Genomic DNA, 14,696 nt, shown 5'->3' on the forward strand with positions numbered 1-14,696 from the left:
CTGGTTGAGCTCTGTGACTCTCTGCCAGTTTTGTAAACTAAGACTAGAGCTGGGGCTTTCAGCTGAAAAACCCGTCCAGTCACAGTCAGATGTACCAGCTGGAGGAGCCCGCAGAGCACAGTCCCTCCGACACGGTGTCCGTACTGCTGGGGACAGCTCTGGCCTTTGTAACCCGGCCCTGTCGCGAGCTGCCTTCAGAATTCTTCCTCCAAGAACGAAGGCGTAAACCGAGAAGGGAGAAGCAAGTTTCATACACTCGGGAAATGGAGTGCGTCACGGAATTTAACACAAGAACTGACTTACAGGCATGCTGCTACTGCTGTGTGATGCAAAACTCCAGTGCTCAACATCCAGCTTTTTAACTCTCACAGTCTTCTCTAGAGAAAAAAAAGTAATCATAAACAAGTACAGCATAAGGTAATGTAAGGCTTGCAATTCAGTTTCAGAGTCCAAGGGAGCATTTCCCCAATATGATGCCAAAGCTTTTTTTTTTATTATTATTATTATTTTTAAGCTTTATTTCTTCAAAGTCCGTTGCATTTAAAAATAAAGATTTTTAGTTCTGTTAAAGCTAGAGCATTAGTGTAACAACGAGGCAGCTGCTAAGCGAAGTTTCTCTTTTGGGAGCCCAGAAAGAAAAAAAAACAACACCAAAAACCAAACCTAACTGTTTGCCCCCTTTACCAAACTGCTCCAATAAGAGCCAGAGAAAACAGTAACGGGAGAAGCCTGGGAGCTCACCGAGTAGCTGCACGGCATGCCCCGAACGGAGAACGCAGCCAGAAGCTGAAGCTAAGATGCCCATGCACTTGGCTTCTCCAATAACTGCCCTCCTCGGGACGATGTATCTGTTCCAAGTTACGTCAGACAAGGGAAAACCTGTTTTTACCTACGCCAGTGGCATTTCTGAGCTACTTTAAGGAAACTCCATCTTACACGCCCTCCCAAAAGGACAGCAGTGATACATTTAATCTACAAACTTTAGTGTAAAATATTATTTGTGTACAAAACTTTGCATTCTCTTTATTTGACTTAGATCCAGCAGCAGTGTCTATGAATGAAGGATGGATCTCTCCAGACTGGCTCTCAGCCCCTTCTTGGATTCGCATGTTGTTGCCGTTGTGAAGGTTTGGGAGGGAGGGGGCTCGCTCTTACAGTTGTGCACGGCCGTGCAAAGCCCCACCGCGGGTCTAGAAAGGAGCATTGTCCTGTGGAGGCTTCTCCCCAGCTCCCGAGGGGGAGTGGAGGCCGTCAGTGCTGTTTTCCCTGCTGCCCACCACTCTGGACTGAAAGGAGAGAAGAGAGTCAGAATAACAAGAAGGCAGCACTGAAAATACCGAGGCGATTCCCCCTCGTCAAGGTCACCTACTGTAGCAAAGATTTCACATATCTGAGAGGCCCAAATATTAGTCTACAAGATAAACATGGCAAAAATTAAAAGCTTCTGCAGAAAGCTTCACGCTCTACGTTTACAAAACAAAGCAGGCTGTTACCTTTATGGTCCCAACTCTATCTTCAAACGACTTGAAGGTCGCAGAATTCCTTGAAGAAGAAAGGAAAGGGAAAACACAAAGAACAAATCACAAATTAGCTCTTGAGTAAATCAAGTCGCACAGCCTGACTGGGCTCTCTGGCCATCCCCACACAGTGACAGCAGCACCCAGAACGCTCCCAGCTCCTCAGAGCCTTTGGCACAAATCTCTCGAGCACACCAGACAAGAACGCCACAGACAAGCTCTGAAGGAAAACATTTACACCCGGTGCAATCCATTCGACTGCTCAAGCTAAAACGTTGAGGGAAATAAGCCCTAGTTCACAAGGGAATCAGTGCATAAGTAAAGAAGAGACTAGCTCTTAGTTTTACAAGCCTCCCAACCGAAAGCATGCTGTCCTAAAATATGGAGAGGAAAAGCTGAAAAGGGTTTATAGCAAAGGCTTTCGGTTTCCCATGTGACATCCCGCAGGCAGGAAGGGGAAGGGCCATGCACTTCTACCTATGAGCAGCTTTATTACTCCAGGAGTGATCATTTACATAAGGAAACGCTCACAAAAACCACAGCGTAATAAATTAATCAGAAGATTTCATATTTCTAGCAAGGAAACCAGGTCAGCTGTTTGACAACCTGACAAGCTTCTCTGCTTGTGAACGATTCCAGGGGAGCGCTCTGTACCGAGCATCGAGACCAGGCAATTACTCATCCAGAGCTGCTCTCCCCCGGCGAGGCTGCGGCAGCGCTGGGAGCTGACTGGCCTCATCTCAGTTATTTTTGTTCCAGAGAACGGCTTTATATTTGCGCTTTTTATTTCCATCAGTCTGGAACACAAATGAACAGAGAGAGGGTTTCTGTGGGCCTTGTCCAGCCCCGGCAGCCGTTCCTGCGGCAAGGAGTTCACCACCTGAGGCACAAGGGCAGGCTGAGAAGGGCAGGCTGGAGGCAGAGGGTTCAAGTTGGGATTCACCTCGGTATTAGCAACGGCTGTGCCGTACGTTGGGCGAGGAGGGCTGTAATCCCTGCCCTCTGGGGACCTCTGAAAGCTGCAAATTTCAATTAGACTTTGGTACCATTGCAACACTGCGCCGAGTCCAAGAACAACAAAGGTGCTAATAACCGTAAAACGAGATTGGGTTAAAAAACACACCCTGAGTTACTCAAGCTGCAGGACGTGGTTTAGCCCATATGCCAAGCGGAGGCTGCTTAAATAGTACTAAATCAGAACAAAAACCCCATTAATGACGTAGTCCCACCGACCCCACGCAGGAGACACGGGCATTTGCTACGTTACCTCATGGCCGGCATACTTATCGAGTGGCGAATGGAGTAACTGCTGCTCGGAAGCATTCAGAGTAAGGAGGAAAACGTTAAATGACCATTTTATACCGACATCACACAAAAGCAGCGTGCCCCCGGCTCTCACGCGCTCACTGTCCGCACACAGGTTGCTGCGGACCCCCAGAACAGTAAGACCTTGCCCTCTCTTCCCTTATTTAAATAACAGCTGCAGCCCAGAACTGAAGTTTTGCAGACGTAGGACAGTTAAAAGCACCAGCATTTAACGGCAACTGTGATCCGAAAGTCAATCACAGGGCACGCTTTGTGGTAGGTTTCTCAATCCATGTCAAAAGGGTAGGCAAGGCTTAAATAACCAGCTTCCCCTTTAACGTCTGCAAGGGCCTGGCACAGCAACAAACCCCCTTTTAGCAGCCTTGAAGAGTGCCTTACCTAAAGGAATGCGAGAAGGGGTGAGCCCTGGGAGCAGCCACGGGAGGCAGAGAGAGAAAAGGGAAGCGACAGTCAGACACTTGTGCCCATCAAAACGCGAAACGCAGGGCAGCAAAGCAGGGACACGGTCATGGGATGGGGGGACAGCAAAACCAACTACCTAGCAGGAATCTTCTCAAAATAAATGACAGAATTGAGCAAAACCCAGGTATTTTTCCTTAACTCCAGCCAAGCTAAGATGTTTTTCAGAGAACAGTAACAACATCTACAGCAACTTCAAGACACGGTGCTGGGGAGGGAAAAGAGTGGGTGTGCAACAACAAACCAAAACTTTTTCCGTACCCCTATCCACTGCTTTCATGTGTGCTGTTTGGGTTTTTTTTTTAGAGTTTGTTTTCCTAAACTGAGTTTTACCAAGTGCTTGCTTATTCGGTAAAGATACCTCTTCCTTTCGCTTCCCCCAACCAGCTCCTGCACACAGACAGCATTGCCAGGACTTCTGGTTGAGAACGTTTGTTTCCTGCACGTTACCTTGCCAAGGCTGCAGATCTCAAAGTTACAGCTCAGAGAACAAACACATCCCAGCGTAACAAAGGTAAGAGCACCTGGATGAAAAGTATCATGTTCACCCCACAACCCGGTCGCCTATTTTTAGGTTTCCAGGCAAACCATCCCCCAGCACATTACCGTGGATGATTTTGCAGGGCACTGAGTGTCAGCAGCCCAAAATAACAGATTACCAGGATGCTCTAAAGGGAGCTTCTCCTACTAGCAGCAGTGTTTTATTCCACTCCAATACAATTTCTGTCTCTGCGGCAGGAAGCAGGCACGACAAGTTGGATCTGAAGTACTTGGCAAGGAGTACAAGGGCTCTTCCTTACAGCCAGAGCGAAGACGTTTGGCTCTGTGGTTTCATTTCCCCGTGCATCCAAGTCAGCTCTTTGGCAAGACAGGCTTCTTGAAATGCTATCTTTACAAGCAAAATAAATTAACTTTCTACTTACTCTTGCTTAAAGGAGAACACCACAGCTAACACACGTCCATGCACCGGGCTAGTCTGTATGCAATACCACAAGCAGCGCTTCGTTTGTTCAGCATCTTGCCCTGGACCTAGCATTAACCCTTCTCCTCCTTTCACAGGGATTTAAAGTTTATATAAATTCAGGAGTTTGGGGCTCAGACAAACATTTTCTAATGAATTTGCTTGTAGTATTGCGTACAGGAGCAAACACCATCAGACAACGTGAAGTGCTCTGGGAGACACAAACGTGCAGAGCAAGCTGTTACCAAACAAATAGAGAACGCTTTCAATTTTGCAGTTTACTGGCATCAGTAAAATGCAAGACTAGAACATCTAAAAGCCAATTTACTTTTTAACTGTAAGTGAAGATAACAGAAAAAGCTGAATTAGCCAAAATTTGAAAAATATCCCACCCACTAATTAAGCCACATTTTCTTTCCCTCAAGCAACAGCGTTAATAGTTATTGCACCGTTGCCACATTAATTTCGCAACTGCAATTCACACCTGTAACATTTGAAATTATTTTGACCAGAAGACAGCAACCCTAAAGATTAAACCCAGGGACACTTGTATTTCATGGCATTATGGTCGCAGCATTTTTAATGGAATTCCGACCACGCCCTCGGCGTATCGGAGGGGTTTGTCCCATTCATCGCGCCTTCCTTGCGTTTATCAACCGGTGAAGGCTGACTAAACAAGGAAATCCCTTCTGCTATCTCAACACTTCCAGGGGTGGAAAATAAACTTGCTTTACAAGTGAATCAGTAGTGTAAGTGGAAAAAATAAAGTGCAGTAAGGGAGGTTGCAGTGTAGGGTGCAGAGATTCTCTGGGAACAGAGATCATCCCCACTGGGGCAGAGAAGTGACCACGACACTACAACAGACTTCACTCCTCGTCAGCTCGGATCACATCTCGGAAGGCCAGAGTTTCACCTGGCAAGGGCAGAAAGTGGGACAGTTCGGGCAGAAACTTATGCTCAGAGTTAAACCTTGTTGAGAACCAGAAACATCAAGACTCGAAAGCAGCGCAGGAGATGGAAGTCTGTCTATATACGCACAGGAAAAAAATGCAAGTCTTGGAAAAAAAATCATTACTGTGTTCCCCCGCAGGGCCACGTATACAAAACAAATCCCACCGAAATAACTTTGGCAGGGATTCCCAAGCGATACGACAGAAACTGCCTCTATTTCATAACATAACCCCCAAGGTATTAAGCTATAAAAAGGAATGCAGATGTTTAAATTGGTGACGAATGCTGAGCAGCACCAGCGCTGCAAAGGTCTCTCTTGTCTTTAGGCCAGCTCTCACTCTGTCTGGGCAGCTCCGTGACCAGGAGCACCCCTCACTCAGCCTGGGCACATCCCCTCCCTCCACCGTCTGCTCCTGGGATGGCACAAACGTTCCTGCAGCTGCACGGCGAACCAGATTCTCCCAACCAAAAGGCACCAGGCAGGGCCAAGAGTGTCAAAACAGCTTCTGCTGGTGGCAGCAGCGGGTCAGGAGCTCCCCGTTTGCCCCACAAAGCACTCAAAAAGCAGCCCCAGCAGACTGCCAAAGTCAGGCACCAAATTCACTTATCAGTTTAGCAAAATGTGTTACCAACATATCTTGTGCCAGCATCTGTAATCTACTGTGATTACATATGAAATCACTTCTTGCAGCAGACTAGGTAGTTTCCAGGAAAGACGAGTGAAAACTTGAATACTGGAAAGAGCAGGAAGCCAACTAGTCCTCTGCCAAATTCAAGGCGAGCTACTGAAAACACCAAAAATTACCCTCCAGGAACACAGTAAATAAGTCACTGAGGACAGAAGTAGAATAAATCAGTACTATGTGATCAGAGGCCAACAAGTTCTTACCACTTGGATATTCCCAGCCACAGTGGAATAGGAAATTCCCTAAAAAGAATGACAGCTCCCCGTTCAATCCAAGGTCTGATACATCAGGTATTACACAAGCTCTAAGAATACTTCCTCAATAACCCACACGGGTTGTATATTCAGAATTAGCACTCAGTTCCAAGAAAAATGTGGTCAAAGTAACCTCCATGAAAAACTTGGATGTCACCATTACCAGGGAAGCGATCTTAAATTTCTGAAGATCGAGTGAATCACCAGTTCTAACCCTGAGCTTTGCGCAGCTGAGAAGCTCACAGAGCAAGAACTTCAGTCAGCAACCGAGGGCACTAGCCCTCCACTTCTCAATTTATAGAGGTTTACATTTACAATTACTTCAGCGGTCATCTGCTTGAGGAATCTAGATAACCACCAACCACAAGAAGGAAATTTTTGATGTTATCATGATCTTCTGAATCAACTCCTATCTTCTCATCTACAGGACGTAACTCTGCCCGGAAGGCAGGCTGCCCTTCTCCACGGAAAGCTGACACTTGGGGCTTGAAACTGCAGGAAATGCAGCAGTCAGCTTTTGTCCCATTTTAAAGGGTAAGAGAACACAGGACTGATGAGCCCTTTCTAATCCTGAACAGTGAGAAAACACAAAATCCAGCGATGAATGGAAAAGGTAAACTTTAATACTAGTTTCTTACATATGATGTAAAAGCTGCAGAGAAACCATGACAGTAAAAAGGGGGAGAGGGCTTCTAAAAACATTCTGTCAGTTCTCCCAAACTGAATCCAACTTAAACGCCTTAGTATGGGTTTTATTCCACCAACGAGTGTTTGATCTACCCTAAACTATGACGCACAGGGTCACACAGAAGAAGGTAGTCCCTCGACAACAATGTGCTGCCAACTAACCAGAAAAAATGGGAAAAAGCCTAGCTATTGTCTAAAGCCTCAGTGCTGTCTGAAACCAAAATCAAAGCACCAGAGCGCAAACCAGAAACCTTACCTCATGTCACCAAGTTTCCTGAACCTACATTGGAAAGGGCTGCTGAAGTCTTCTGTCCTGCCTGGGAAAGGGTTTCCTGGGTCTTCTTATAACTAAATAGAAAAAAAAGAAATCCATCAGAAATTCAACTAATCCAAATGCAAGAAACATCCCCCCCTCATTTAGAAAAAGGAGCCCATGTTAAGGGGAAGAAGCTAGGTTAGTGAGCTACCCCGACTTCGCCTAAAAATCTTGCATATATTCACAGACTGGAAGTTTTAAAAGGCAGTAAGTGTAGGATTAACCTTTTCATACAGTCATTTTACCATTTTGACTATACACTCTTAACCCTGACAAACATTTGCCAAAAAACCCCAACAAAACAAAACCCCATTTTCCCTGTGGAAACTCTGATACCACAGCATCATTTGCTCTACAATTATCTTTTGGTCTCCTTGGGAAGACAAATCTAGGAACCTGTACCATAACACCCTTGCAGCTTTGAAGGAGTTAGAGCATTTGTCACAGCATTAGGTTATGGAGGGAAGAAGCAAGACTAACATCACTGTGCAGAAAAGAAATGGAGCAATCGGCATTCTCTCTCCAACTTGCTGTTTAGCAACACATTGGTAGAGAAGTTTCCTATCAGTTACCATTAACCACAACACGTAAGAAGTCTGACAGCTCCTATTTGTCAGCTGATTACCTTTGAGTTTATATCAGAGAGGGAGAAGAAAGACACTTGAGAACCTTCGTTTCCCTCAGATGAGACTAATCTCAGGAACAAAGACTCTTTGAGCCACCTTCATTAACTCATCCCCTCTAAGCTATTCCACAGGTGGTGATTAACATGTAGGTTTATGGCATTCTTCAAATTATATAAAAAAGAAAATAGGCTGGAAAACAATCTCAATAACTCAAGCCAAGTTTCTTATTCCCAATAGTTCGTTTTGAGATTCCTTTTTTGTCTGACTAGGACATTTAGGAGAAGGGCATCACAAACAGCCTCACCTTCTCTCTCAGGCCTGAGCGGAAGCTCGCAGGGCTAGAAGCACCGTGATGGCACCTGACTTAGTTACATCTCATTCTCTCCACAAAGAAGTGCAGGACACAGCACCACAGCACCTGAATTACAACATGTTCATTTGTTGCTTGCTTTTTTTTTCCTTTTGTTTTAAGACCACAGCCAAGCATTTCTGAATCAGGAACGTACAGGAGACTTATGGGACGGAATAGGACAAACCTGCATCAGCTTTACCTTCTCTCTCCCTTGCTCCGGAAAGAAAATTCCCGTTTTTCAGGCCAATTCCTATTGAATTCCATGACTCCAGAAGAACCTGAGCACGCCCCAACAGCAAAGCCTCAACACCGTTTCTCCCCAGCACAATCTTTTGCAAGAAGCAGTCATCTCAGGACAGTTTAGGAGTGAACTGGTCAGCATCAGCGCTGCTTTCCCCTACACACGCTTTCCAATCGCAACAACTGCATCTGAATCCCAGGGCCAAAGCTGCTGTGGGAGGGGAGGATCTCAAGCCCTTCCTTCAGCAGTCGGGCTCCTCCCCGGTTGAGTCCTGCCATGGGATTTGATTTACAGAAACTCTGAAGACTGAAGTACGTTGTGCTGCCTCCACATCTGCCTGGCACTTCGCTCTCAGAGATCAGCATCAAGAGGAACGGTTTACAGACTCAGAGGACACCATCATGCCATGCACCCGCTGCAGACTCCCACATATTGTGTCTAGCTGAAGCAGATAAAGGCCGCGGATCTTCCAACTGTATTTTCCCCACACTCAGCAGCAGTATTCTTAAGATAAGTGAAGATCTAGTGCTCTGCCCCTCCTGCCTGAGTGTGCTCCTTCACGATGCCAGCACAACTGTTTGCGCTGACGCAGTAATCCAGATCAGGGAAACGATTCGGCTGAAATATGAACTTGGAAGAATTAAAAAAGACAGCAGCAGCCAGACCAGATCGCCAGCCTAGTCCCGCGCCACAGCTCCCGCACACTCCTCACCGCTGCCGCAACGCGTGAGGCAGAGACAGGGAAGCGCAGCTGAGGCAAGAAGCTCTTTAACCCAGAACTGCCATCAGACACACATGTGGAACTGCATCTGTGACAACCAGGGATCAGGTTATACAAGACTTTAATACAACTTAACTACGCCCAGCCCTGACCTAGAAGGCGCAGCTACTCCCCTGTGAGAGACACAGCCAGGTTAGCCACGGCGTTAAATTCATGCTCACACACTTTCTTCCCTTCATGACAGTACTACATGCAATAGAATAATCCAAATTTGGGAGCAATAAATACAAGCTCTGGTTAATACCTTGCCCTACTAACAGGCAACTGGCTGCAGCAGAAGCTGCAGAAACAATCTGTGCCCCATGGCGCTCGTCCTGTGGTATTCAAACATTTCATCGCACCCATCTCCTATAAACCCTGACAGGGAGGAGCCAGACCTGCACCCTCAAATCCTCCTTTATCCACTAATACCAACATCCTCTCACTTGCTCTTATCCAGCAATCGCCATTTGTGCCGTCTGGCTGAGTACACAAACCGCCTCAGTCCTCTCGTGTCCTGGTTACAGTGAAACTGGAGCTAGAGACAGAGGAGGCTGATTTCTGTCTCGTCTACGTGCTGCTTGCAGAGGGCAAATCCATGGCCAGGAACGGCACCAGCAGGGCACTAAAGCACCAGAATAAGGTTATGAGTTAGGCCTGTTCCCAGCTCAGTCAGGATGCTCGTTAGCTATAACGCAGAGAAGCTCTGAAAGAGGAAAGAGGATGCATTTGCGCTAAAAAAACCCAAGACATAGGAGTAAACCCCTGATCTCGGGTTTTTTGAATTTGACTCTTTGCATTTATCGAGCTTCAAAGGAAGCAGAAATTCTGACTGCCTTCTGAAACATTGCTGGAATCTTACCTTTCCCTCCCTTTTGCCTCTCCATTTTAACCAGCACCTACCTCGCTAGCACCATTTGTCACTGCATCTGATGCCAAAGCAAGCAGGAAAACTAACATGCCACAGCTATTCAAGCCTTAAGTGCTCCACAAAAACATGCTTCCGTCACATTTCTGGCACTTACTAAGTACAAGGAAACAGATACAACGAGGAGTTTTCAACTCTAGCAGGCACACCCAGGGAGGAACTCTGATTAAACACCACTGGAGTCAGTCACGCTGTCAGCAACCATAAAACCCAAGACTATTCAATTTAAGCAAGCGAAATAGTGACCGTTTACATCGTTGGAATCTAGACGACATACACGCAACGTTGAAAGTAGACCTGCACACCTGAAAATCGTCTTTTCTCGTACTCCTTATCTCTGCTCAGCTTTCACCCGTCTTCCAAAGCAAATCTTCTATTCACACACGCTTGCCAGTAACGAGCCAGCTCAGAGGACTGAATGCCATACCCAGTCCAGAGAACAGGAAAAATGGGCTTGCCTAAGCCCTACCTTACCGTGGCTTATATCAGTTCAGAAAACACTGACCCCACCTGCCTGCTCCCGCTGCATCACTGCAAAGGACTGCGCCACATATGGTGGGGAGGCCGCAGGGAGAAGGACCAAGGCCCATTTCCACAATATGCTTCCATGGTTTGGTCCAGATGAGAATTTAGTTTCAGGTATTTCATAAAAACATGGCTAAGAGACCTTCACAACCAACATCTGGAGTATGACAGTTGTGAGGATTAAGCTGTTCAAGTCCATTTAGGGGCCCAGCGTGGCAGAACACCTGCCTCGGACACTACTGCTCTATCTGTTCTCATTGGGTACCACGGCAAAAAGACAAGCTCCTGTGCCCTGCAGAAGGTAACAAGAAGAGGCGAGTCTGGCTGTTCCAAATCTTGTCAGGTGAAGACACGTGTGGCACGCACATCTCAGCTACCTGGTGGCTTCAGCCAGTTCTCCTCTGAGAGCGGGCAGCCATCTGAAGAGGACTAACATGAAATCATTCAAATATTGACCCGAGGAAAAGCTCCCTCTCTCAGAAGAGGTATTTATTGTGTTAAGAAAAAGTGAAAGCTAGAAAAGAGAAATGTTTTAATAGATCTAGTCAAAGCAGAGGGCTGCAAGCAGGGGCACAGAACGTTAGTGGCAGCAGACTGGCAGGGAAGCATTTGTTAACGCTGAAGGTTAAGACACTCACGCTTCTGATTGAGTTAATTTTTCATTCAGGTCCTCCAGTGTGCTGCTGGCTGAAAGATATCTACAAACACAATGGAGGTTAGATATGGTGCCCAGATTCATGACAGATGCTTCTTTTGACACTTTCCACATTATTAGTCCCTTTGCACTTACAGTATCACAGGCTTTTTTTCTCCAACAATAGCTTCCCCCCTTCTCTGTTACAGTCAGAAGAAAAAGAGCTGCTGTTTGAGAGGTGAGAGACATCCAAGCCCCAGTTTCTTTCTTATTTAAGCATGTTCAAACACTGAGCACGAAGAAACAAAGCCTGCAGCGTGGCAGGTGTCAGAATTGAAAGATGCTGCGTCCTCTGCTCCCTTCCTACATGCTGCGTGGCAGTAAAAGCACAGACCAGCAAACTGACCTCAAGGCTAAGAGAAAAAAGAAATCTGACTGCCACACCCAAAGCTGTATTTTACCAATATAGCATGACCTGAACACACCGTTAAACCTACTTTCATTTCCTCATCTTTAGCAATCACATTCCTGCACCTACAAAGCAGTACCTTAGGGCTGTGAGAATTAACACTGGAGGTACAAGTCCTACAGAAAGCTTAGGGCACACGCAGAAGCTCCCAGGAGAAGTTTTTCGCAGGCAGTTCACAGCCCCCAGAAGTGTTAACCTCCCACATTATCCACTGACTTCCAACCCACATTTTCCTCTTAGCTAAATAACTACCTCCTTCAACGTAATACAGGGAAGGAAGAGAATCTTCAGTGCAGAAAACATCCAAGGGCTCCCTTAAGCTCAGCTATGCAACAAAATTATTTCCACCTAGTATGAGTGAAGGTCTAATATAATTAAAGAATATGTTCTAGAAAAGGAGCCAGATGGTCTTTCTCCACGTTTGTCACCTGCTCGTGTACACAGCAAAGGCTCAAATGTGTTGACATCAGCAGAAAGGTTCACATATGTCAACGCAGAAAAGCCACAGCGTGGCGGCTCTCGAAAGCTAACAGACATTTTTGTATTTGCACTCCCTACCACATTCGATAAGAAATATTTCCAAAGTAATGATAAAGGTTTGCTAAGACGATACCCAATAACAACAGACTAACCTACCAGTGACCAGCTAAAGAGAAACTGGTTGATTTTTTGCCCTTTTTTTTTTTGTTTTAAAATAAAACGTGGTCTGGTAACTGATTGGAATTTTTCTTCTGCGACAGCAAGACCATGAGAGAGATGACAGCAGTTAACGTTTACTCATCTCCTCTGCAGCTGAGGGATGCTTAGAGCTGGAAGGCGGGCACGCTGCTGGGAACAGCCCCGCGTCACCCCGCCTCAGCTCCCAACGAGCCCCTGATGCCCGGGAGAACGAGTAGCAGCATGAATCGGGGAACGCAGCAAGGAGCAAGGAGGTGTTGCTGAGGAGCCCGAGGCACTCACAAGTCAGACTGTGTCACTTTGTCATTCCACTCTCCAAGTTTCTCAGATGTTTTCACATAACTAGAAACAGAAAGTGTTAATGAATATAACTTCAATATTCATTTTTTAGAAGACAACGACACAGACTTCCATCACAGAGGAACAACAGAATTGGGCAGGGGTGTAGGAGGGAAGATGAGGAAAAGGGAAAGAATAAACAGTGAGATGAACAGCTCAATGATCTGCTCTGCAGTCGCACTGTCAGTAACTCCAAGTTCCACTTAACTCACAGGAGACATTTTTGAGTGATATCTCCAGGGGCACCAAGAGCCCTTTACACCCAGGCACAAGTGCAGGGTCAAACTTACCTCTGTCTCTCCTTTAGGCACTGCCAGGCTCCGCAGTGCCCAAACCTTTGATGCCTGTTCATGAACACTCTGTCTAAATTCAGCTCTTCCTCAGGCAGAGATGACTACATGTAACGTGCACTAGTATTACAGAATTTTTTCCTAGGAAGTGCAGGCTTTTTAATCCAGGCTATACGACTCAGTAAATAACAGGCATCACAAGCAACACTTACGCATTGGAGACTTGGACATCATGCCAGCTTTTAGACAGGTTTTGCTTTAACCCATCCAAGGGAGTCAAACCGAGCTTCCTCTTCAGCTCTCCACAGTGCCTCTCTTTAGCAGCCAGAACTTGCCTGAGAGTCCCAATTTCTTCCTCAACCTTAGAGAAAGAGGTGGAGGTTTGTCTTGCATCACAGTTCAGTAGCATTCTGAAAATTAAGCCAACTTTCTGCCTCCCTCAGAACTAGCAAGATTGCATCAATGTGAATTTAAAGAATCCGTAGGAATGAGAGGTACTGGCAGAGCCATTCAGCTGAGCAGTGCTGAAGCAGGAGGCCCACGCGTCATTCGGCCATGGGGAAAGCATCCACGCAAGCCACTGCCCTGGTCACTTCACAGCACCACGATTAACAGAACTCGTTCCCAGCGCTGCAATTTCAACAGCAGATAAAAATCAGTTGCCAAATCTTATTAACTAAGGATTTTATCTTACGGCTCTTTTCCTCTGATGTCAGTAAACCAAAGAGCTTTTCCTCAGAGAGCTTTCTCAGAACATTTACCAAGTACTCTGGAGTTTTTTTCAGGCAGAGAGGGTTCATTTCTACTTTAACTGGAGCTCACCAAGATCTGCATGAGCACGCAGAGCAGCCAAGTCCTCCCTTACCAAAACTTGCAGGTCAAAGAACCACTCTGAGATTCTCCAATGAAAGACAGGACTACAGAAGAACAGCTGCAATTATCTTCAGCTGCAGTGCGGACAGAAGTTATAAACTGACTTTTAAAACCCAAGAGGCTCCCAAAATTTAAGATATTGCATTACAAGCTCTCAGATCTTCAAAAGCATATAGGCACCAAAAAAAGCTGCCTATAAAGCATAGTAAATATTTAAGACAAAAAGGTGGAAAAAGGAAGTATATTAAGTGCTCTGCTGTTTCAGTTTTCTAAGGAAAAACGAGCTGCATACTGCTCACCTAAAGTGTTTTCTTGCTTCACGTGGAGCTAACAGCTCAGATTAAGCTCACAGCATCAGATGCCAGTTATTTCCTCAGAGCTCTACATTAAGTCATTCTGGGAAAGAGCACACAACACACTGCAGCGTTTGAAGTACCTGCCAGCTTTGTGCATTTCAACAGCCAGCTCAGGCGACGCCACTGCAAGATTTAAACCCCCCCCGCCCCTGCATCGAGTCCTGCTCCTGTGGCTCCTGTTTGTTCCTTCCCGGGAGGACACAACCGCGGCTGCTTACCTTGGCAAGCTCGGATCTCAACTCCTCCTCTTCAGCAAGAGTCAGCCCTTCGGGCGCAGAGGTCCTGGCCGAAGCGGCGCTCTCCACCGGCACATCTGTCATGGCATCCGACAGCAGACCTTTGTTGGGAGAGTTAAGGTTGATATCTGTCACAGACAAGGAGCAGAGGGCAGACACCATAAGCAGCCGGCAAGCAGAGCGCCTTATGCAAACCTGGGCAGCCCGACGGGACAGGTGAAGAGAAGGGGCC

At 46.4% G+C, this 14,696-nt stretch overlaps 1 protein-coding gene across 1 annotated transcript; it reads right to left on the minus strand.

Annotated features, from left to right (window-relative positions):
* Nucleotides 1-880: 880 nt before the first annotated feature.
* Nucleotides 881-14,587, minus strand: LOC104279637 (tumor protein D54-like). The gene is given in 9 exon segments (XM_009876977.1): nucleotides 881-1,286; nucleotides 1,494-1,542; nucleotides 2,785-2,826; nucleotides 3,222-3,248; nucleotides 7,098-7,119; nucleotides 7,122-7,189; nucleotides 12,653-12,712; nucleotides 13,212-13,360; nucleotides 14,447-14,587. Coding segments are annotated over 9 exon segments (615 nt in total). The 5' UTR covers nucleotides 14,549-14,587; the 3' UTR covers nucleotides 881-1,190.
* Nucleotides 14,588-14,696: the final 109 nt, after the last annotated feature.

The sequence above is a fragment of the Apaloderma vittatum genome, unplaced genomic scaffold (assembly GCF_000703405.1).
Source record: "Apaloderma vittatum isolate BGI_N311 unplaced genomic scaffold, ASM70340v1 scaffold37699, whole genome shotgun sequence".
NCBI lineage: Eukaryota > Metazoa > Chordata > Aves > Trogoniformes > Trogonidae > Apaloderma > Apaloderma vittatum.